Source organism: Camelina sativa, chromosome 9, assembly GCF_030686135.1.
Source record: "Camelina sativa cultivar CO46 ecotype springtype chromosome 9, ASM3068613v1".
Taxonomy (NCBI): Eukaryota; Viridiplantae; Streptophyta; class Magnoliopsida; order Brassicales; family Brassicaceae; genus Camelina; species Camelina sativa.
Window position 1 is genome coordinate 39,262,440 of NC_141888.1, and position 21,233 is coordinate 39,283,672.

A 21,233-nucleotide genomic window follows, 5' to 3' on the forward strand; every position below is an offset into this window, starting at 1 on the left:
TACCATGAATTATCTTGCATATGTTTCTACTGACTTGTGTTGCAAATGCAGACGACTGGATTACAAAGGAATTTATAAAAATTTGTTTGAATCTCAAATATTGTTTTTGCCTGATTTGCTTATACAGTATCTGATTTGTTCTTGTAACACGATGCTACTGCGTTTGTAATCAGGAATAGATAGTTAGATCAATGGGCTGGTGGATTCTTCTGAGAAATTCCACCAGAGCAGAGAAAAAAATAAATTTTAAGTTTTCATCAGTCTGAGGTAGCCACAACAAAAGTCAGAAACAGAACAGAGAGGTCCTTATAATAGTTTCAATGATCTGTTTGTACATTCCATTATTCAGAAATGTATCCTCTTATTCGGAAGTTTTGAAGCACACAAATCCATATTCCTAGAGAAAAAAATGGGAATAAGCAGAATGGCTCAAGTCAATACAAGAGGAGGGAAAAAAAAAAGATGCAGAAGCAAGGAATGAACAAAACTATCTGCACATTGGGATGTTGTGAGGTTGGTGTGAAGGAGTCCTCGGACAATCCGATGGATGCCGGTAACTCGTCTTGTCATCCGCTGCTGCATTGAACTTGCACTCCTGCTTAGCTGTTGTTGTCTTCACCAGGTACCCTTCGTTCTTCTCCTCCATTATCTTCAATATGCTCTCGAAAACAGAAACTTCACACGGAATCCTCAAGAGACCGGCTTGTTGAAACCCGAACTCTTCTTCTGCCTCACGTAAAAGAACATAGAATGCTTGGTGGCTAAGGTACTCTGTTGGTATTGTGTACCTCTTCTTCTCTAACCCGACCGAGACAGCTAGATACCCTTTAGGCACAGCTGTTACATCTGTAAATGACAGTGTCCTCTTCAGAAACTTGATGCTCTTGCTACCTCCGCCACTGTTGTTGTTCTCTTCGGTGGTGTTGTTTTTGGCTGCCTTTGATGCAATCGCTTGTTTGCGCCATTTCTTGAGGATCTGTTGAAGCTTAACGATCTCTCTGATCTTGTTGGACTTCTTGTCTTCCATGGTGAAGATAGAAGACACAAGACAAGAAATAGGTTTGGTAAAATGTCTTGTTTATGTGATGGTTTAGCGTTTGTCTCTTTCTATGTGTAGTGATGAGGACGTGATGGATTTTGAGAGTTGCGGATATATAGAGGTGGTGACCCTCTAACTCTGATTAAATTAATTTCAGAATTAGAGGTTAATTGTTTTTCTGTTTAAAATATTGGGCTAATCATATGCTTTGGGGTTATTTAATGATCTAATTCTAACCAACTTGAACTTGTTAACAAAGAAAATCAAATAGCTATACCTCACCAGCACAGAAGAAATGATACACATAAGCTGGTTATATATCTTGACTCTGATTTCATTTACTTAGTAGAATTCTCATGCAACAATACGTACTCTCGGCTGCTGTTGCCAAACTTTATGGTATCTTTCTCAAAAAGCTCATAGTACCGTTGCGGCTCAATCGGACTTCCATTGATGCAAGTCTTATTGGTACTACCAAGATCCATAATGTAAGGCCGCACTTGCTTCTTACCCATCATACCATCTGATTTCTCCTTTTCCACCTCCCGATACTGAATAACAGCGTGTTGTTTGCTGCAAGATGGGTGATCTGTAGGAATGTCGGCGATCTTTCTCTCACGTCCAAATAGATAGCAGCTTTGGTGATGAATGCATATTGGCTTGTTCAGTGGCTCACCATCCTTGAACACATAAAGTCTCCACCTATCTATGGGTTTTCTAGCCTCTGGTGGCTCATTAAAGAGAAGTGTGATGCCTTTGTATCTGTTGGTTTCTTCAGCAAGTTTCCCTGATAGCTCGAAACATGGTTCTTCTTCCTTTTTCTTCTTTGTCGTCAAAGCCTCGTCAGCTTCCCGGTGGTGGGTTTGGTTCGACATGGCAGCGGCGATCAGAGAGGAACAACAACGATAAGTTGTAGCGTTGTCAAGGATTTAGTGTAGGGATCGCCGGCTAACAAACCCTTTTTTTTTGTTTTCCTTCTTAATCAATCGTTTTAATTCCCTGTGTCACATAGAAGTACTGACGGTTTCAGGTCAGGTTGATTACACAACAAATAAAAAGCCCACTAATAATCTCCTCACGGCCCAACTGTTATTTCTTTTCCCCTCGCAATTAAGGCGTTGTACGACCGCACCTAATATCCACCTACCCTTAGCCATTGTGCCGCACATGTGCAAGTGCAACCCAAAAACATTACTTTTTTTTTTTTTTTTTTTTTTTTTTTTTTTCTTTTTTTAACAAAAGATCAGCTCAAACGAGCCAATTGGTAGAAAAGTCGTTTACAAACAAAACTTGGTGCGGAGATGTACGCGCTTGGCGTGCCAAGGAATCCGCCCTTACATTAGCATTTCTAGATATTAAAGATAAAGAGAAAGAAGAAAATTCTTCCCTATCGATCTTGATGTCGTCAAGGTATGCCGAGAATGCTGGCCAGTCGGAAGGGGAAGACACCATCTTCACCAAGTCTGAGCAGTCGGTATAGAAAGCCACGTCTCTGAAGTCATGGCCGATCATGCATCGCATCGCCCAAAGGAACGCTTCAACTTCAGCATGTAATGGAGATAGACTCTGCCGGAAATTCTTGGCTCCCAAAAACGGCAACGCTGTCTGGGCCGAGGTACAACACCATCCAGCACCTGCATACAAATCTCCTGCTTTCCAAGATCCATCGGTGAAGCAGCGGTATCCCGAAAAAACCGAAGGGAGGGAAGCAGTAGCCACCCTAACTGGTATCCCCGAAACTACTGGAATAGTTGTCAGTGGAGCGTCCTCTTCTTGAGCCTGCTGCCACGCTGCAGCTTCTCCCTCTGCTACCTTTACAATATCCTCCGGCCGATCGACAATATTGTCAAAAACACGTGCATTCCTTGCTTTCCAAATAAACTACATAAGCCATGGGAAAGCCGCTACATGAGCCCCAGGGTTCTGTTTCCCTAAAAAGTGATCTACATTCGCATAAACAGATTATGTCGGGAAGGAAATAGGTCCCACCGGTACATGTGCTAGGGCCCAAACCTGGCGGGCCGGAGGACACACAAAGATGGCATGATTAATAGTCTCCATGTCCGCACCACATCATACACACCGTAAATCACAAGCAATACCCCGTCGTCCCAAATTTGCCAAAACCGAAATACAACCAGATAAAACCTGCCACATAAAATGTTGAATCTTGGGTGGGCAACGGGCCCTCCACACACTAGCGAGTAGAGGGGTAATGTCCGGGCCTGAACCAATGGCTGCAAAAGTCCGAACCACATCATGACGTGCAGTGTGATAGCCTGATTTGACTGTGTACTTCCCTGTTTTTGTGAAATGCCAACCGAAAGGATCATCCTTTTGGTTACCACCCAATGGTATAGCCCTTATCAATGCAACATCAAGTGGATCAAAATGCTCATTAAGCATATCCATACGCCAAGTATTAGTTTGTCGATCAATTAAATGATTCATTTGAAGATAAGGGTCCTTTAACGGACCCTTATTGACAGCTGGTCTCGGGAATTGAGCTGGTACCCAAGGGTCAGACCATATAGAAATGGTGTCCCCAGAGCCAACCCGTTTAATAAGCCCTTTATTTACCAGAGAGCGAGCAGAACATATACTCCTCCATCCATAGGAGGGAGAGTATGACCTAATCGGATCCAAAGGATTCGTATTCCGATAATACCTACTTTTAAAAACCCTGGCAAACAGCGATTCTGGAGCGTCTATGAGACGCCATAACTGCTTGGCCAGTAATGCCGAATTAAAGTCATCCACATTCCTGAAACCCAAACCACCCAACTGTTTGCTTACACATAATTTCTCCCAGGCAAGCCAATGCATTCTCCCTAACTGACCATTAGTACTCCACCAAAAGTTTGCTACCGCACTGGTAAGCTTGGATGTAATTGCAAAAACATTACTCTATTAGTTTATTACAGAATGTTTTGAAGTTATTTATTACCGAAAACAATTTTAATACTGAGGATTCAAAGATTGCATAGAAATAAATGTAATAGAAATAAATGTAATACTGAGGATTCAAAGATTGCATAGAAATAAATGTAACTTTAAACATTTGTAATAATCACAAAAATACTGATGGGAACAAAAAAGAGAAAAAATTGGTATATGGGTAACTAGTTATGTGTAGATGGATATCTTAAAAATAAATTAATATTTAAAATTTAAAACATCTTTGTTTTGAAGATCTGAAGTGTCTCTAGACTCTAAAAAGACACTAATTAACATATTCACACATTTAAAGATACTTTAAAAAAAAATTAGTTTTAAAGATACCTATCACATTCACAACATGACTAATGAGAATCTGTGGTTAATATCTTTAATTCATTTTTTAGATTCTACTAAAAAAATTAGTTCACTACATAATTCAACTTTCCTAGTTTTGTTTTTAATATTTTTAAAATAAATTATACAATTTTTATTGGATAATTTGTTAAAATAATAAGGAAAAACCTAAAAACTGTACCAAATCAAAATTAATTTTAAACGACACGAAAAAGTATTCACATAAATTATGGATACCCCTATAAGATGTATTGGATTTCCAAACCAAACCAATTTAGTATTTTCTTCAAAAGTAGTAAGAAATATTAATACAATTTGAGTATCACAGTGACTTTATACATTACCTTCAGTAGTAAGTTTTCTTTCCATATCCTGAGAATATATTGCCACGTGTTAGTCACCAAACCACACTCTCATCACACTCACACACACAAAAAAAAAAAAAAACTTGTCGTCTTTTTTCTTCCAATCATCAAAAAAAAAAAAAAAAAAAAAAGGTCCAATTTGATCAAACAAACAAATTCGAAGAAGAGAGAAAAAAATCTCCGGCGAGATCAAATCTTCTTTGTTAGTTTTATTCAGAACATGGCGGCCGCGAAACTCGTGGCTTTGTTACTATTTCTCGCCTTGGTTTTCAATTTCACCACTTGTCTCGTCTTCGCCGACGCTGGAATCGACGGCGGTGAAATCGAATTGGATCAACTTAATTCTAAAATCCGTGCCCTAGGTTTTTACAACTCGGAATCTTACAGTTACTTCGATTTTTTTAACTTTGTGCGAATTCTCAATTTATGTTTTGTTTTGTGGGTTTTGTGAAGAATCTCAAATTGATGAGAAAACAAGAGAACTTAAAGGGAGAGAAGAGTTATTAGCAGAGAAGGAGAAGCTTCTTCAAGAGAGACAAGCCAAAGTTGCTTCTCTGGAGACTGAGGTTTCTTCACTTAAGGTATGCATGTAGTGGTGTCTCACTTCAATTTACTTCCTTGTTCACTCATCTTTGTATACTTTTCTAATCTTGCTTTCAGTTTGGAGTCACTGATTGTGTTTTTTTTTTGCTTCATCAGAAAAAAGGTTCATCAGATTCTGTGGAATTGTTGAGTAAAGCACAAGCACGAGCTGCTGAGTTAGAGAAGCAGGTGAGAGATCTTTATATTTTGAGAACTCATCTTGTATATGTATATGCATGTAAGTTGCTTAATTCTTTACTCTCAACGTTTCAGGTTGATGTACTCAAGAACTTTCTAGAGCAGAAAAACAAGGAGAAAGAATCGATAGAAGCACGGAGTAGTGCAGCTGAGAAAAAGCTAAATGAATTGAACTCGAGACTTGAGAAAGTATGTTTTTTACATCCTTTGGTTCCTTTTTTCTCGTGAGTCATGTTATTAGTATCTCTGTTAATCAATTTATATAGCTTAACTCTGGTCGTGCAAAGTAATTGATTTTTCTTATTTAATCTACCTTGTTTCCATCTTTTGCTGGACTTTTTTTAAGGTTTTAGCCAATTAAATGTAGCTCTTGAGTAACTTTTTTTGGTCTTTCCTTTTGAGTTTTTGTGTCCCTAGTTATATTATCTGTTCTGCAGGACAACTCCTTTTCAAAGTCGATGTTTGGTTTTAATGTAGAAATTGGAATTGTATGCAAGTCAAGTATGGATGCGTGCTTTTTGTTTTTTTTTGCCAAATTTAACAAGAGAGTCCTGCAGTTTCACAAGACAAATGAAGAGCAGAAGAACAAAATACGAAAACTTGAGCGTGCTCTTAAACTCTCCGAGGTATGATGATATGGTGCTCATGGTTTAAGTTTGGTTCTCCTCGACTTTTTGGTTTTTTTCCATCACTTTTTAATCTTATCAAAATGAAATTTTAGGAAGAAATGGTGCGGACAAAGTATGAAGCAACCACAAAGGCTAAGGAACTGATGGAGGTTCATGGGGCGTGGCTTCCCCCTTGGCTTGTTGTACACTGGGCTAAATTTCAGGTAAATAGAGTTTGTCTCTTACGACTTTCTGACACAATAGATTTTCTCAACTGAGGTCGGCACTTCCTGAACTCAGACTGTTGCTGGGACACATTGGGACGCCCACGGAAAACCAGTTATGGAGAAAGTAACTCATAAGGTACTGTTTGTTTATCCATTGGAATGGTGATACATGTCTATTTAAGGAAACGTATGTCTAATGAAGTTTAATTATCTATTAGGTGACACAAGCCAAAAATCAAGCTGAAAAATGGGCTAAACCGCACATGGCTAATGTTAAAACTGTAAGCAGCTTACAACCAATGTCTACCATTACTCCTCATGAGGCACTTATGGTTATGCTTATGCTTACGCAATTCTGTTTCCAGAAATATATTCCGGCCATGAAAGAGACTGTTAAAACACATGTTGAGCCACACGTGCAAACACTATCTACCAAAGCGAAAGAGGCTTACCATGCTTCCAAGAGTGCAGTTACTCCACATATTGTCAAGTTTCAAGAACATATAGATCCCTATTACCAGGTGAAGTATTTTTCTTTTTGTTTTTGATATTAGTCTTTCAGCTTATCGTTGATGACAATATCCACTTAATGCGTTCTGTTTTTGCTCTCCAGGAGGCTAAAAAATTTAGCAAGCCATACGTTGATCAAGTAGCCACGGCCACAAAACCACATGTTGATAAGGTGAGAGCTACCATGAAGCCTTACACAAAGAAGGCGGTTCACATCTACAAAGAGTCCCTAAAATCTGCCTCAACGTATCACCATCAGGTCAGGATGGGAAGCACTGTGTATATTATATATACATTCTAGTTATGAATAGTAGTATCATTTCTGGAGGAAGATGTTGTCTTTTAAGCTGATAAGTGTGTCTATCTGTGAAGCTTCAAGCTAATGTCGAAAGAAAATTGAAGAGCCATGAGCTGATGGAACCTTTTGCCACGAAAGAGTTCATTTGGTTTACAGTATGTTTTCTGGTCTTGTACTCTTAAGACATCATGCTTTTTTGTTCTTTTGCCTCTCAACTTAAAAGTTGAAAAACTGTTCACTGCAGGCCTCTGCTTTGTTGGCGTTACCCATCTTCATAGTGTACAAATTTCTCTGTTCGCTCTTCTGGCAAGTTTCTTATAACCAATCATTATCTATAAGATGCTAATATTAACTTTCAGTATATTGCTCTCTAGTTAGTACAGATACACCATCCTTGATTTCACTTAATGACCTTCAGTGAGCTTGTTATATGTTTATTGTAGCACAAAGACAAAGAAGCCTATCCGACAGCCTCATCACCATACTCGCCGTAAGGCCAAAAGGGGTCATTCTGACAAGTGAAGTCACATGATGACGCTGTTGTTACTTCCGCGTGCTATAAATATTAGAGGTACATCTTACATTATGCTTAAATACACGTCGCAGAATGGATCTGGAACAAAGAATGTGCAGTCGTTGAATAGGTCGTTAGGCCAAGCCAGAACTTACTTTCCATAGAATTGAGTCTGACTGATGTTGATATATGGATAGTGTGTCCCGTTTCTGAATCATAAATGCATAGTCCTTATGTTAAGTGCTCATGTAGTGTAAAAGCTGTAACTGACTAGTGACTGAGGTTAAATCTTTGGAGTGATTTGTGTCAAGTGAGCTTGACCTTTCGCTATACTCTTGCAGGTAAAGACGGATTTTGATGCGTTCTCTTTGTGCCTCAGCAACAGTCTATATGTTTTCTTCGTTAGTATGAAAGAAACAGCTTATGTTAGAGGTATCTTATGGTTTAAGCTCGCTGTGCACAAGTGTTTCTTCACTCTCTCTCTCTCTCTCCGTTTTTGAGATGCCTTTTGGATATAAAGTTTTCAGTCTTTTTATACAGAGAAGATTAGACATCTAGAGGAAATCTAGCAAGGGCTTGGTTTGTGTATTTTGTGATTTATGTGGATAAAATTTGGGAGTTCCTCCATTACTCTTTTTTAAAAGCCATGTTTTTTTTCTTTCTTTTATCCTTTTTGAAATATTGGGAAATATTACAGCTTTTATTTTATTTGTAACTGAAAATCATAGAGTCGCACCATAATTGGCTTGACTAACCTTTGAATCTTGATATCTTCCTAGAATAGGTAAACAAATGCGACAATAAAAACAAACAAAAAGGTTTTACCAACAAGTAAAGGGAATTTTCTTCCGCGTGCAAACAAAATAAGAACCATAACTTAAACTGACAATTACCACTTTAATAAGATGCCCAGTATCCATCCAAGTCCATGCACTGGCTCATCTCCACATTTCCGAACCCGTTTTCGCCGTTGAACGAAGCACTAACCGAAGCGACATCCTCGAGTGACACAACAGGAGGCGGCTGGACCAGTGCACCGCCAAGGTTGAGATTGAGCCCTGAGACAGGCATGTGGACGTTGTAGTTCATTAGCTGCTGATGATGAGCAGAGTCCATGGTGGTGCTTGTGGAGGCACGGAAGACCCTAGAGAGCTCGGCTAGGTGAACCGCGTTAGCCATGATGGACTGGTTAATATTGAGGCTTGGGTGTGGTTGTAGATGCGGTGGGAGTTGAAGGAGGTCTGATGAGTAATTAGGGTTGTTGTTGTTGGTTGATAGTAATGAGGCTCTTACGTGGTTGTGGTTATGACTTGTGCTGCTGCTACTGTTGCTTATGTATTTCTTGGTTGCTTCTGTTTTCTTGAATACTCTACACACTACCCACTCGTCTTGCTGCATTTACGTGTACCATCATAGATACGAAGTAAGAATTATTGAGCTAGCTAGTATATATAAATATGTAAAAATATTATACCTTGGAGGTTCTGTAGGAAGACTTAGAGTGAAGTCGATATTCATGCATGACCCAACTAGTCTTCTCCCCACGAGGAGCTCTTCCTCTGTAGAAGACCAAAGTCTTCTTCATTCCGACCAACTCGGATGTTGTGCTATTGAATATCTCTTTGTCTTTTCCGGTGGTTTTCCAATATCCTGTATTCGTCGCCCTATTCGTCCTCACCCCTGTCGGGTACTTCCGGTCCCGTAGACTGAAAAAGTACCATTCTTTTCCTCCCATCTTCGCCTTCTCTATCAACAATTTACTCAAACAGAAACTTTGTGAATAACTTGGCGAATTAACTTTTTTTTAAAAGAAAAAACATTTCCAAAATGTGAACATATTACTAATAATTAAGCTTTCTGCTTCTAGAATCGACGATAATAATATATTATTTTGTGACGATTAGTAAAGCGACTCTTTGAAAAGATGGTATTGTTGGTATGTTAGATGAATCCTAGAGTAATGAAGTTAACTGTAAAATAGTGGTAACATTTTGAGCTGAGTAATACTAATATGATGAATGTTTTAGGTTTTTTAGATGAGTGATTTGTTATTTATAAAGTTATATTTTTTAAAAATGTGTTATTAAGCTGAATAATCCGCACAGTTTGGAACCAAGATAACTAGATAAAAAACAAAGATAATGTTAGTTTATCAATATCTTGATTATGGATGGAACTAAAGACAAAATAAGTTGATGAGAAATTAACGTACGTACGGTAGTGAATGCATGACTTCCGTTCATGTAACTAATGTTTGTTAGGAAACTTCATCGTGTGACTTTCTATTTTCAAGATACATGCTTACTTTTTTCTCTCTCTCTTTCTATACCGAGCATTGTTTAAGGAAACTTCATCTATTCCAAAGATTCTTTTGATAAATGTATTCCATATATTTTACATTTATATTGTGACCGAAAGGAAAAAGGGAAAAAAGATTTTTACATCTATCTAGCCTTCGCACCAGTGCACCACAACCACATGCTTATCCCTTAGTTTTTTTTTGGGGGGACAAATTCATTAGTTTATAGTACAAGAAAATAGTTTTATAGATTGTGAATGGGATAGCTAATACAAAGGAATTACAACCAATGATGTACTCTCTTTAATTTTACACTAACTGACTTACGACTAGTAATCTAGAATATCCTCATGACATTATTGCATGCATTTTCATAAGGCGAATTATATATATAATGGGTGTAAATATATCTAATGAACTTTTAGATGCTTCCCAAAATAGAAGATCATTAAATTTATGTGTACATGTGTAGATCTAGTATATACATACATATATATATGTGTGTGTGTGGCATGTTCTCAACATTCAATGACTCATTTCTATCATTTTCCTCATGTATGTATTATGTATACCATATATATGCTTAAAGTAGAAGAAACACATAATTTTGGTTTTTAATATGTTCAAAAAATTGCTTCGGATATTTTCTAACCCAAATAAATAAGGTCATACCAATCTTGAATAAAATCAACGATGTATATCAATATGCACATGTATCTATCTACCCATCAAAAAAAAATTATCTACATATCGATCGAAGAGATATACATGTGATCTTTTATGTGTGTGTGTGCGCGCGTGTGTAGGAAGAAAGTAATAAGAGTAATTAACGTACCAGGAAGCTCCCACGGTTCGGACTTGTTGAGATCAACGTCGGCGATTGCTTTGCCTGTGAAGTTTTGATCGGCGATCTTATTAACCAAGTAATAAGATATTAGCTCCTCATCCGTTGGATGAAATCTGAAGCCTGGCGGCAAAGCTTCTTCTTCTTTCTTCTGCTGTTGGTGATCTCCTTGTTCCATTTTATATGATCTTTAGTCCAGATCCAAGAACCTTTCTATCTCCTTGAAACACATATAGTAACATGTCTAAGATTCACAATCCATAAGATAAAGGTACTAAAAGAGGAATTCGAAAAGAAAAAAATAACAAGAGATATGACAAGTATAGGGTGAGATATTGGGCTTACTTGTATGGAAGAAGAAAAACCAGACAACCAAAACTTTTATGAGATTAGGGTTTTGGTGGTATTTATATATCACTAGACAGGGATGACTTGCGACTATTCTAAGGAGGAAAATATGAAGGAAGAGGAGAAAAAAATGAAGGAAGAAGACAAAATAAGGGTAGGGTTTTTTCTTCTTTTCTTCTTACTTTTGTCGTGCATGTGATTAAAAAAACAATTATTATAACACGGTTTTGCCTTTATTAATTATAATATATACACATATTTATAAGTTCTTGCATATTTAGGAAATTACAGTTACCATCCAAGATTGCAAAACATGGAACTTTAAAATGAAGACTGCTTTGTAAGATACTACTGTTTTGTAAGTATTTACATTTTATTGTTTATGCGATTATCTATAAATAATTGAATTAACATTACTATCTTATCGAGTAGAAATTATAATGTAGAAAAAGAGGAAAATGTGGAAGAGACTAGAGAGTGTGTGCATGAAGCTCTCACCTAATAAGGGTCTTCAAGTACAAGGTACATGCAGCTTACCTCCCACGTCCAAATTTTATCCTTTGTTTTTTTTGTGTTGTTGGTCAAGAAATTCTCCTTTTAGACCCTTACTACACTAATTCATCTTACCTTATAAATATATGTCCCCTGAAATAATTACGTTGGGAGGTATATAGTTTTTCTCACCTGAACAATTAATATTATTCCAAAAATTAATTATTTGTCTATGTAATTTTATACATATTAATAAAATATAAAGTTGACGACTTTGTCTTTTCAACACATTTTTTTATCCATTCATGTTCATTATTTACTAGACTTGGTGTTTATTTACATAAGATTCGGTTGTGTTCTTTTTCTATTATTGTTGTGAATCGAATCGAGCAAGAAAAAAAGAGAATCGTTTTGTCTCCCTACTATTATCCAAATCCGCAAATGAGCCTAGAAATCGTTTATCACTAGGAATCAACAAGGTTTGAAAGAAAAATGGTGATGATTTCTCTTAAATATAGTTGATGATGACTATGATTAGTTTGAACAAAAAAAAAATCTCTTCCTATCAAGACCACAAAATGACCAATATTAATTAAGTTCTATAATGTATCTTATACTTCAATTTGGAAAAGAAATTTTTTTGAAACTTTTACCAAAGATATAATATGGATGACGGTTTGTATAACTGTTGTCTCCTTCAATTGTATCTTTTAAGGATTTCATATAATCATTCAACAACCCGCAGATTCATTTGCTCCATTACTATTCACAAAAATGAAAAATGTTGTTAAAGAAATTTAGTAACAACAAAATTTACCAATTGGAAATCAACCTAGCACTTTAGATACTCTCACTTCGAGATCATTTGGTATAAACTTAATAGATAATCACATTTCCTTTACGGTCCAAATATTGCGGACACACTATTGGTTTGCTTCAAAACTTTTTACGACTTGTCCTAAAATATTAATGATACCCGACAAAGAAGCGTATATAGTAGTAATTAATAAGTCGAAACCCAACATTTCATTTAGAAACTCCGGTTTGACTTACTAATAGCTAGTATAGGATATGAATAACTTGATCACAAAACAACAACATATTTACGTACACTAATATTCTCATATTTAGAAACAATTAGCTTGGAGTACGTCATCAAAAGTACAAGAAAAATTGCACAAATTCGCTTACTTAGTAGACATTTAACCCCAATCAAGTGTATTGTATCAATGAACTCAGTGGTGTCGTCCAAAAAATAGATAATTTTATCGTTAACTAAAATAATATATTATAATTCTATCAGATGAAACATGCCGATTTTGAAAATAGCCACGACAATTATATACTTTGAGAAGATATATTACTATATACTATATATTATAGTATTTTCCCTCATATATATTCACAGTCTTCCAGAAAATACAATAGGTTTAACTTATCAAACACTTCATGTAAAGAAAACGAAATGCGTCTTTAATCAAGGACGAGTGTCCCGATCATTAGGAACCTACCGTTCTTTGTACATTTTAGTCTTAATGTTTCCTCCGAAGCTATCACCATTACGTATAACGATTTTTTTATTAGCAAAAATATGTTAAAAGATTGTTATAATCTGTTTACAGTTCAAAATCTTCAAAATGTTAAGATATACTCACTCGTACAAGAAATTACGACACGTTCATCTCATCAAATCATCTTTTGCGTGTGTTATATTAACTCTCCTATTCTAATATGTTATTGGGTAACCACGTTTTACTACGAAGAATTATTAAAAATTTCCGTTAGAAAATAATCTTAATTAAGTAAATTTGCATGACTATGTAATTTTCAGAAAATCAAAACTATATATGCATGATAATAGAAACTATAGTGGCACTTTGTGCTATATGATGTACTTATTAATTGGGTTCATTTTTGCATCCTATCGCAAATCCATTTTTTTTTCCCCAATAAAACTTTTACATCTTATTAGTGAATAGTGATGTAAAAATTCGTTATTTTTAAGAACTCTAAAATTTAGTCGTTCTGAATATTGCATGGCGGACACATACACAAATTGTTACAAACGTAACGTAATTTGATTGATACGGATATACATGTATGTTTTGGTAGTATCCACCGAGGTGTGTGAACGTTCATCGATGTGTTACAACTGAGCCACTCACCACAACCTAGCTCCACCTGTGGTTATATGTATTACCCGAGAGGCCGAGACATATCTAATGTAATTTAAAACTGTTTTGGTAATTCCATAAAAAGTGACGAGAAAAAAGTAATATATTACTATTAGTGAATTACAAGTTGATTATAAACATATCTACTTAATTCAGAAAGTGACACATTCATGGAAAAAAGGATTTGATTGATGCGGAATTCATGCTTGGTATGCTACTTGTAACACACTTCATATATAATTGTGGTATTTTTTTACCGTATAATTTATCAATAAAAATATATTTATTTCTGATTTGTCTTGTATCTAAATTTAATAATTGTTTGCACAAATTTGCAAGCAACAATCTTTCGAGATGGACACGTACCTTGTAGTCCAATCCCAATAGTAGTATCGACTTATAAATTTTGTGTGTTTACTTTATGTTTTCACTTTGCTACATTTCTAAGTACCGTTTTGGCTTGTTTGAGGTCTTTTCAAAACCTTTAATTTATCTTGATCAATGAACATATACATTTTTTACTATCTTAACAAGATTTTTAAAGATGAAATATCGACTCGACTGCTTATTATAGAAAAATATTAAAAGTTACTATAATATAAGATTAGTGTAATTATGTGATTCTAATATTTATATGGTCGATTGGTTTCAAATTTTGAGCCTTCCATTTCATTTATCTATTCGTGAAGCATTTCCATTTTTTTGTTTTTAAATCTTTTTGTTTTTAAGTTTCATTTAATATATATTGTTACTCTAACTTTCAAAATTTTATGGTTTTATACGTAAGCATGAATGTAACTTTTTAAGAAACCCAATTGTATCTAGTTATTTTTGAAATATATATAAGAAAATAAAATAACTAATAACATAACAATTTCCAAGAACCAATACATCATCTACTCTTGAGAGAACCAATTGTAAAACGGCTTCAGCAACCATTTTTTTTACATTGATTAATAAACCAAAAACAGCATGTGGTCTTAATCTTTAGAAGTAAAACGTCATGATATGTCGCCTAATTCCACAACACACGCCTTTTTTATGATCACACAACAATTGTAACAGTGTCAGTCTTTTATTTTTACTCTACAGTTAATCTTGACCGTCTATTCAAATTTACGATGACGTGTCTTTCCACGGGTAACTTAATCTTTTAACCCCGCCTGTATCGTCTTTTAACTAAATGTAAAAAAAAATAAAAAATATAAAAACGAACGGTTGAAAAGAGTGAAAATATCTACAGAGAAGAGAGAGAGAGAGCGGAGGTTTTTTGGTTTTGGCGACGGAGCTTTTCTTTTTGAGTCTCTCTCTCTTTACCGTACAAATGGCGCCGCCGAAGGTCGACGGAGAAGGGAAAGGGAAAGCTGTAGCTACTACTGTGACGTCGACAAGAGTGCTACGAAGCATGGATCGGAAGACTCGAAGTGACACTCGGCGAAGCGGTTCTTCTTCTAAGCTTGTTCAGCTCGAATCTCCTGAGAAGAAGAAAAGGAAGACGAAAGCGAAGGCTGGTGGATCTGCGACGAAGAAGATTAAGAAAGAAAAAGAAGAAGAAGAAGAAGAAGAAGAAGAAGAAGAAGAGGTCGCTGTGAAAGTTGAGAAAGAGGAGGAGGAGGAAGATGGTGAAGATGATGCTGCAGAGGAAGCAAAGGAAGAAGAAGATGACGATAACTCTGGGAAGAAGAAGATTGTGATCGAGCACTGGTAAACGAATTTGTCTTCTTCCTTCTTTTTAGGGTTTTTTTTTTTTTTTTTTTGGAGAAATTTGGGGGCAAATGTAGAAGCGAGTATTTAGGGCTTTTTGTTCTCCGATTTTGAAGCTAAATCTTTTGGATTTTTTTGGAAATTTCGTGGTTCTTAGGGTTTACTCTTATCTTGTTGTTAGGTTTTCGTTCTTTGAATCTTCTTGATTGTAATTGGTGTGATGTTTGAGGAGAGAAATCTTAAAGTGAAGTCATTGTATATGAATGATGCTATGTCTCGTTACATTGCTGAAGTGTGTTGTGGTTTTGGTGAAGCAAACAATGCAAATCGTTCAAGGAGAAGGCAAATCAGGTGAAGGAAGGTTTGGAGGAAGCTGTTCCTGGCATCATTGTGACTGTGAATCCTGATAAGGTAGTGAATCCTTCAGATGTATATATGTTGTCATAAATGCTTGTGGGTTATGATTGTTTGAAGATGTTTGACACAATATGTGATGCATTAGTATGCTAATTTTTTTTCCCTTTTCTGATGTGTTTTAACAGCCAAGGCGTGGTTGCTTTGAGATTCGAGAGGAAGGCGGTGAAACATTTATCAGTCTTTTGGTAAGCTACTTCATTCTTTATACTAATTGAGTCATACTTCTGTGAGTGGCTTTGTTCCATTTGAATTGAGTTTTCTTATCTTGTCCGTTCTACATCTCGTAACATAGTTTCTTTCATGGTATGGTATTGAAATTGGAAATCAGTTTGAGATCCGTCAGCTGAGTCAACTGATCACTAATGTGGTTTACTTTATGTTTTCACTCTGCTACGTTTCTAAGTACCGTTTTGGCTTGTTTGAGCTTCGTGCTAAGTCCTTTGAAACAAAACTAACTACCAGATCAGATTGTTAGTGACTAGGTATACAATAAGAAATAGTTTGCTTTCATGTTATATAGAAGATGATGTGACTTTCTTATGTAGGGTATGAAGCGCCCATTTACACCGATGATGGAACTGAAGATGGAAGAGGTCATTAAGGACATCGTGGAGAAGATTAAATGACATAGGAGTAATAGTTTCTATCAATGCTGAGTCTTTTGTCTATTCCTCAGCCATCGGCTAATAGGCTTTAATATTTGACTCTCTAGAGCAACTGCAAGACTTTTTAGGATTAATTTTTAATGGTTTGGTGAAAACCCTTCAACCACCAGTTCATCATTTTTGCAGTGCTTGATCGGCTTTGTGCAGGTTATTGAAGCTAAAACTTTCTGATATATTTCGTTGATTTGAAATGATTTATGTAGTTTGGTATTAAGTCGTCTTCGTAATGCTACTATGCTAGTTTGAAGCAAGCGTTAGTTATGTTATGGATTGGATGAATGAAGATATAACATTAAAGTTACAATTTGGTAATACAAGTTTCACAAGACAGAACATCACACTTTTGCCTAATGATAGATGATTGAGGTACAATAATGTGGGTAGAAATTGTTCGTGTAATTGATCCACTTCATATCACCATTGCCTCTGTCTTAATCCATCTTAGAACCCAGCAAAGCTAGCAACAAACCCGAGAACGAGGACAGCACCAAAGTTCAAGCCAGTCTTAGACGCAGAAGAAGGTGGTTCAGCCTCGTCAGCTGCTGGCATCTTTTTCTTACCAGACTTCTCTGGTGCCGGAGCTGGTGAATCAGCTTCTGATGGTGCTGATGCAGGTGCGGTCTCTGGAGCTAAACCAGGAGGAGAGTCTGCGTAATCTTCTTCCTCAGCTGGTCCAGGAGCTGGAGTGGCAGCACCCTTCTTGGTGGGAGATGGAGCTGGTGGTGAAGACATGGGTGGGGGTGGAGGAACCTTAACCGGAGCCCCAAGTCCAGGAGCCACAATGGGCATGCTGATCTGGACCACAGAGAGATTGTATGGGTTACGGAAGACTGTCGTAATGTACTCAGCGGTTTGGGGAGCGCCTTTCACACCGGAACCGAAGTAAATCTTTCCGTTAGATTTGGTGCAGTTGAGGAAACCGTTTTGCTGTTGTCCCAAACCGGTGGACTGGTAAAGGGTAGTGAGCAATGTGCTCTTGTCCTTGAGAGCCTTGAGCTTGAGCTCATCAAAGTAGTCAAGAACAACATGGTTCATAAGAATGTTCTTGAGCTCTTCCTCGGGTCTACCAGAGATGGAACCAATAGCGTCGTTGCTAAGAGCCAGCACGGTGATGGTTTGACGTTTGTTGATAATCGGCGTGAGCTCGGTCTTGGCGAAAAGCTCAGTCATGCTGCTGAATTCAGGGTATTTCTCGAGCGCTCGGGTTATGTTAACCGCTGATACAATGGAGGAAACAGCGAGTAAGATGGCGAGACAGAGGAAAGAAGAGGAGACTTTGAGACCCATTTATGGGTGTTTTTATTTATTACCCTTATTGTTCTATATTAAAAGCTCAAACCTCAAAGCCTGAGTTGCAATAGGAGGATCAGCTTAGGTATATATACAGACTTAAAGAAGCGTTCAAGATTAATGGTGCCGAGACATTTACTTATATATTTGTGCTGGCTAAATTTGAACTTGACATTATTGTTGTTACCTCTATTTGGCTTTAGACTGTTTTATTTTGTACCTTTGGTTTTAGGGACTGATATTGAGATTTGTTATTTTATGCAAAGAATGATGAGATGTTACAACATAAAATAGGAGAAATATAGAGATCAACGTTGAAGATTTTTAGTCCATAATCTTTATTTAGTAGTGACAGGGCCTCTGTTAGGGGGTTCACCAGGTAAACTAATGGTTTCAGCTAACTAACTAGTTTAACTATTTGATTCCAAAACTATTAGATTAGGATCCGTTTTAACAAGTTCCTAGTCTAATTAGATAGTCTTTGTAATTAATGTATTTTTTTTTTGTCAACATTGTAATTGATAGATTTAATCATTTAAAGACATAAATGTAAATTTTTGTTGATGTTAAGCCCTTTTTTATTAGGGAATCAACTTTTAGCAAGAGACGAAGAAATCGAAAACAAGTAAATTATGTTATTATCGGAGGAGGAGGGGAGCTATTATTTTGTTTTTTTTCAGCCAATCACAAGGCTTTATTTCTTACCCACGCGCATAAAACGCGAGTTGCGCGAGTGTAGCCAATTCCTGTGGGTTCTAACCTACCAAAATCATGCCTATTTAATTCGACACTCTTGTTTCCCAAATTGCCGTCGCGTGGCGTGGCGTGATTTTTTTTTTGGTTTCTTCTTTCCAAAACCAATGTAAACCGAACCAAACTGTAATTTCAAAATCAAACCGTAATCAATTGTAATAACTCATAACAAAAAGAAATCTCTCTACAAGTTTGATTCAGTCTGCAACATATGTCTCATCACACACCATTGACTTAAACACACATTTTGTTTCAGATAAAAATAAGCAACTTCGAACTTTTTGATGTCGGTTTACCAAATTGAAGGAAACAAGGAAACAATCCAACAATACCAGAGTTTCAGAATTGAACTAGACGTGATCCTAGGTTCTAGATATTGAAAACATCTCTCAAATCACCAGACACTAATAATGACTCTTTATCTACGGATTAACCAAACTCTAGATGACTTTTAGATAAGATCAGAGCTCGACGTGCTTGAAGTGATACTCATCGATTGTCGAGTATATCAGACCATCTCCTTCCAGTGATTGGATAACGCCCCTATAAATACACCAGAAAGAAAACAAAGCAAACTCATGAACACAACAACTTTGACAGAGGTTATAAGGAGAAAGGAGAAAGGAGAAAAGAACGTACTCTAGCTTGTTCTTTGGGATCTTCAATTGCTGAGCAATTTCATCAATGTGTATACCCTGTTGTCTTGCTCTGCAATGAACAAATAACAATTATGAGACCGACTATAGGTGGTGCAGTGTGTACAGCAGACTCAAAGTCACAGGCAAGCAAAATGAGTTTTGATTCGAAGTGGTGCAAGGTAAAGCAAACTCACGTGCAAGCAGGTTGCTTTAGATAGTCTAGAATCATGTCATCCAAGTTCTTGCGACCATTCCCATCGTTTTGAGAGGACACCACCTAAAAAGAGAGCAACAACAATGATATTTTAAGCAAGCAAATCATGTCATGAAGGAAACCAAAAAAAAAAAAATACTTGGTGAATCTCAACGTACAGGGTTCAATGGTGCTGCCTGGTTTGTGTTAGATCCACCTTGAAACGTAGTGTTAACCGACTGAGTAACATCACCAGCTTGTTGTCCCTGTTGAGAAAACACATGTCAGAGAGCATTGATTGAAAATTGTGATCTTACAACAACAAAGTTAATCTTTTTGCTTTATTCCACTTTCTATTACCTGTGATTCAGAGTTCTGGGAGTAGAAGTGTATACACTCAATGTAGTGAAACGTAACCTCATTAAAGTCCATTATAGGCCTGCAAAAACAAAAACAATCTTTTAACACTCAAAATGACTTCACATATATATCTAACAACCTTAAGTAGAGTATACCAAAAATCTATTGCAAATGCCAAAGTTTCCATCAAAATACATACCTGACAGAGAAAACAAGAAGCTGAGTTTTCCCCTGAAAAGTCTTCAGATGACCATTGAGACGCACATAAGTTCCATCACTGTTTCATTTCACAACCTCACCCATTAGAAGACACTTCCAAAACAAATGTAATCTTTTACCATAAATCAGACAACAAAACTAAAAAGATACTAACCGCACAGACTCCATTTCTCTAGCGTCAAAAGATTCATTCACCCTATAAAGAAACGAACAAACATCACCAAATTATACAAATTTCACCTTAAAAAAAAAACTCTTTGAATCATCAATCAAAAAGTAATAGTATCTGTGTGTGTATACCATCTTTTACAGTCAATTCGTCCTGTACCATCATCAAGAGTAAATCTAACTTCTGTGACTTTTGAATCATCTTTGTCACACACTAGACCAACAAGTGAGACCTACAAATCAAAGCATCACACAATTCAGTATCCTTATATATAAACAAAATACAGTAGTAATCTAGAATCTGGTGAGATAGATTCATGTACGTTTGTAAGTGAGATCCCATTGATGACGAGACCAGATTTCTCACCACCGGATTGAAAACATTCAGTGATTTGCTTCACCGTCACTGGAACAAGACCTTGAAACTCACGATTCTGCAATATTTTTCACAAATCGGATTTAGCTAAATCGAATCAATCAAGTGCGCAAATCAATAGATTTGTTTCTGAAACTTTCGATCGGTTCAAATTAAGCGAAAAAAGGGGAAGATGTGATTAAAGTTACCTTAGCGGTGGAGGAAGAGGATTCGTAGGCCTGAGAAGGCTGAGAAGACATGAATCCGCCGCCGGAGAAGGCCGAGTTAGGCTCGAATTGGCTGCTGGAGAACATTTTTCGAAGCTTTCGGAAATCGGAAAACCCTAAGGTATTACTGAAGAGATTGAGAAGTTGAGAAGTGATTAAGAGAGCGATGAATTGAGTATTTCTTTTTGGGGGAATTTTCCCTCCAATTTTGTCCAGAGCTTCCCGCCTATTTAGGGTTAATAGTCCGCTCGTTTCCTATTTAGAAATTAATTAATTTAATTGCTGTAGAAAACTAATTAATTTTAAATTATGAATTGTAAATTCATTAAATTTTTAGAGATTTGGTAGACAATAATTTTGATATTGGTTCTTGGTTTACTCTCAGTTCAGTTTTATTCTTCGGCTCAAAGTTTCGGTTTAGAGGGATTTGGGAAGGTGACAACTCGAACGAG

At 36.6% G+C, this 21,233-nt stretch overlaps 5 protein-coding genes and 2 pseudogenes across 6 annotated transcripts; 2 read left to right on the forward strand and 5 right to left on the reverse strand.

Moving 5' to 3' along the window:
* Nucleotides 1-283: 283 nt before the first annotated feature.
* Nucleotides 284-1,225, reverse strand: LOC104715927 (uncharacterized). Its single transcript, XM_010433291.3, has one exon. It carries the CDS (start codon nucleotides 1,025-1,027, stop codon nucleotides 488-490), a length of 540 nt encoding a protein of 179 aa, XP_010431593.2. The 5' UTR covers nucleotides 1,028-1,225; the 3' UTR covers nucleotides 284-487.
* A 152-nt stretch (nucleotides 1,226-1,377) lies between these two features.
* Nucleotides 1,378-1,980, reverse strand: LOC104715928 (FHA domain-containing protein DDL pseudogene; annotated as a pseudogene).
* A 2,726-nt stretch (nucleotides 1,981-4,706) lies between these two features.
* On the forward strand, nucleotides 4,707-8,357 carry LOC104752083 (uncharacterized). The gene is made up of 14 exons (XM_010431119.3): nucleotides 4,707-5,060; nucleotides 5,152-5,279; nucleotides 5,398-5,469; nucleotides 5,554-5,667; nucleotides 6,036-6,104; nucleotides 6,200-6,310; nucleotides 6,387-6,449; nucleotides 6,532-6,594; nucleotides 6,679-6,834; nucleotides 6,927-7,082; nucleotides 7,196-7,276; nucleotides 7,366-7,427; nucleotides 7,565-7,692; nucleotides 7,977-8,357. Exons 1-13 carry the CDS (start codon nucleotides 4,919-4,921, stop codon nucleotides 7,641-7,643), a joined length of 1,296 nt encoding a protein of 431 aa, XP_010429421.1. The 5' UTR covers nucleotides 4,707-4,918; the 3' UTR covers nucleotides 7,644-7,692; nucleotides 7,977-8,357.
* LOC104713893 (NAC domain-containing protein 100-like) lies at nucleotides 8,319-11,205 on the reverse strand. Its single transcript, XM_010431120.2, has 4 exons — nucleotides 11,124-11,205; nucleotides 10,770-10,998; nucleotides 9,110-9,381; nucleotides 8,319-9,027 (listed from the first exon to the last, which is right to left on the reverse strand). Exons 2-4 carry the CDS (start codon nucleotides 10,954-10,956, stop codon nucleotides 8,533-8,535), a joined length of 954 nt encoding a protein of 317 aa, XP_010429422.1. The 5' UTR covers nucleotides 10,957-10,998; nucleotides 11,124-11,205; the 3' UTR covers nucleotides 8,319-8,532.
* Nucleotides 11,206-14,818: 3,613 nt separating this feature from the next.
* Nucleotides 14,819-16,788, forward strand: LOC104713894 (uncharacterized). Its single transcript, XM_010431121.3, has 4 exons — nucleotides 14,819-15,496; nucleotides 15,811-15,907; nucleotides 16,039-16,098; nucleotides 16,459-16,788. Exons 1-4 carry the CDS (start codon nucleotides 15,117-15,119, stop codon nucleotides 16,537-16,539), a joined length of 618 nt encoding a protein of 205 aa, XP_010429423.2. The 5' UTR covers nucleotides 14,819-15,116; the 3' UTR covers nucleotides 16,540-16,788.
* Nucleotides 16,789-16,848: 60 nt separating this feature from the next.
* LOC104713895 (fasciclin-like arabinogalactan protein 3 pseudogene) lies at nucleotides 16,849-17,865 on the reverse strand (annotated as a pseudogene). Its single transcript, XR_015566610.1, has one exon. The product of XR_015566610.1 is annotated as a fasciclin-like arabinogalactan protein 3 pseudogene (transcript).
* Nucleotides 17,866-18,751: 886 nt separating this feature from the next.
* On the reverse strand, nucleotides 18,752-21,014 carry LOC104713896 (replication protein A 32 kDa subunit A). The gene is made up of 10 exons (XM_010431125.3): nucleotides 20,764-21,014; nucleotides 20,523-20,633; nucleotides 20,332-20,432; nucleotides 20,186-20,227; nucleotides 20,012-20,089; nucleotides 19,813-19,891; nucleotides 19,632-19,718; nucleotides 19,454-19,536; nucleotides 19,261-19,329; nucleotides 18,752-19,164 (listed from the first exon to the last, which is right to left on the reverse strand). Exons 1-10 carry the CDS (start codon nucleotides 20,866-20,868, stop codon nucleotides 19,083-19,085), a joined length of 837 nt encoding a protein of 278 aa, XP_010429427.1. The 5' UTR covers nucleotides 20,869-21,014; the 3' UTR covers nucleotides 18,752-19,082.
* Nucleotides 21,015-21,233: the final 219 nt, after the last annotated feature.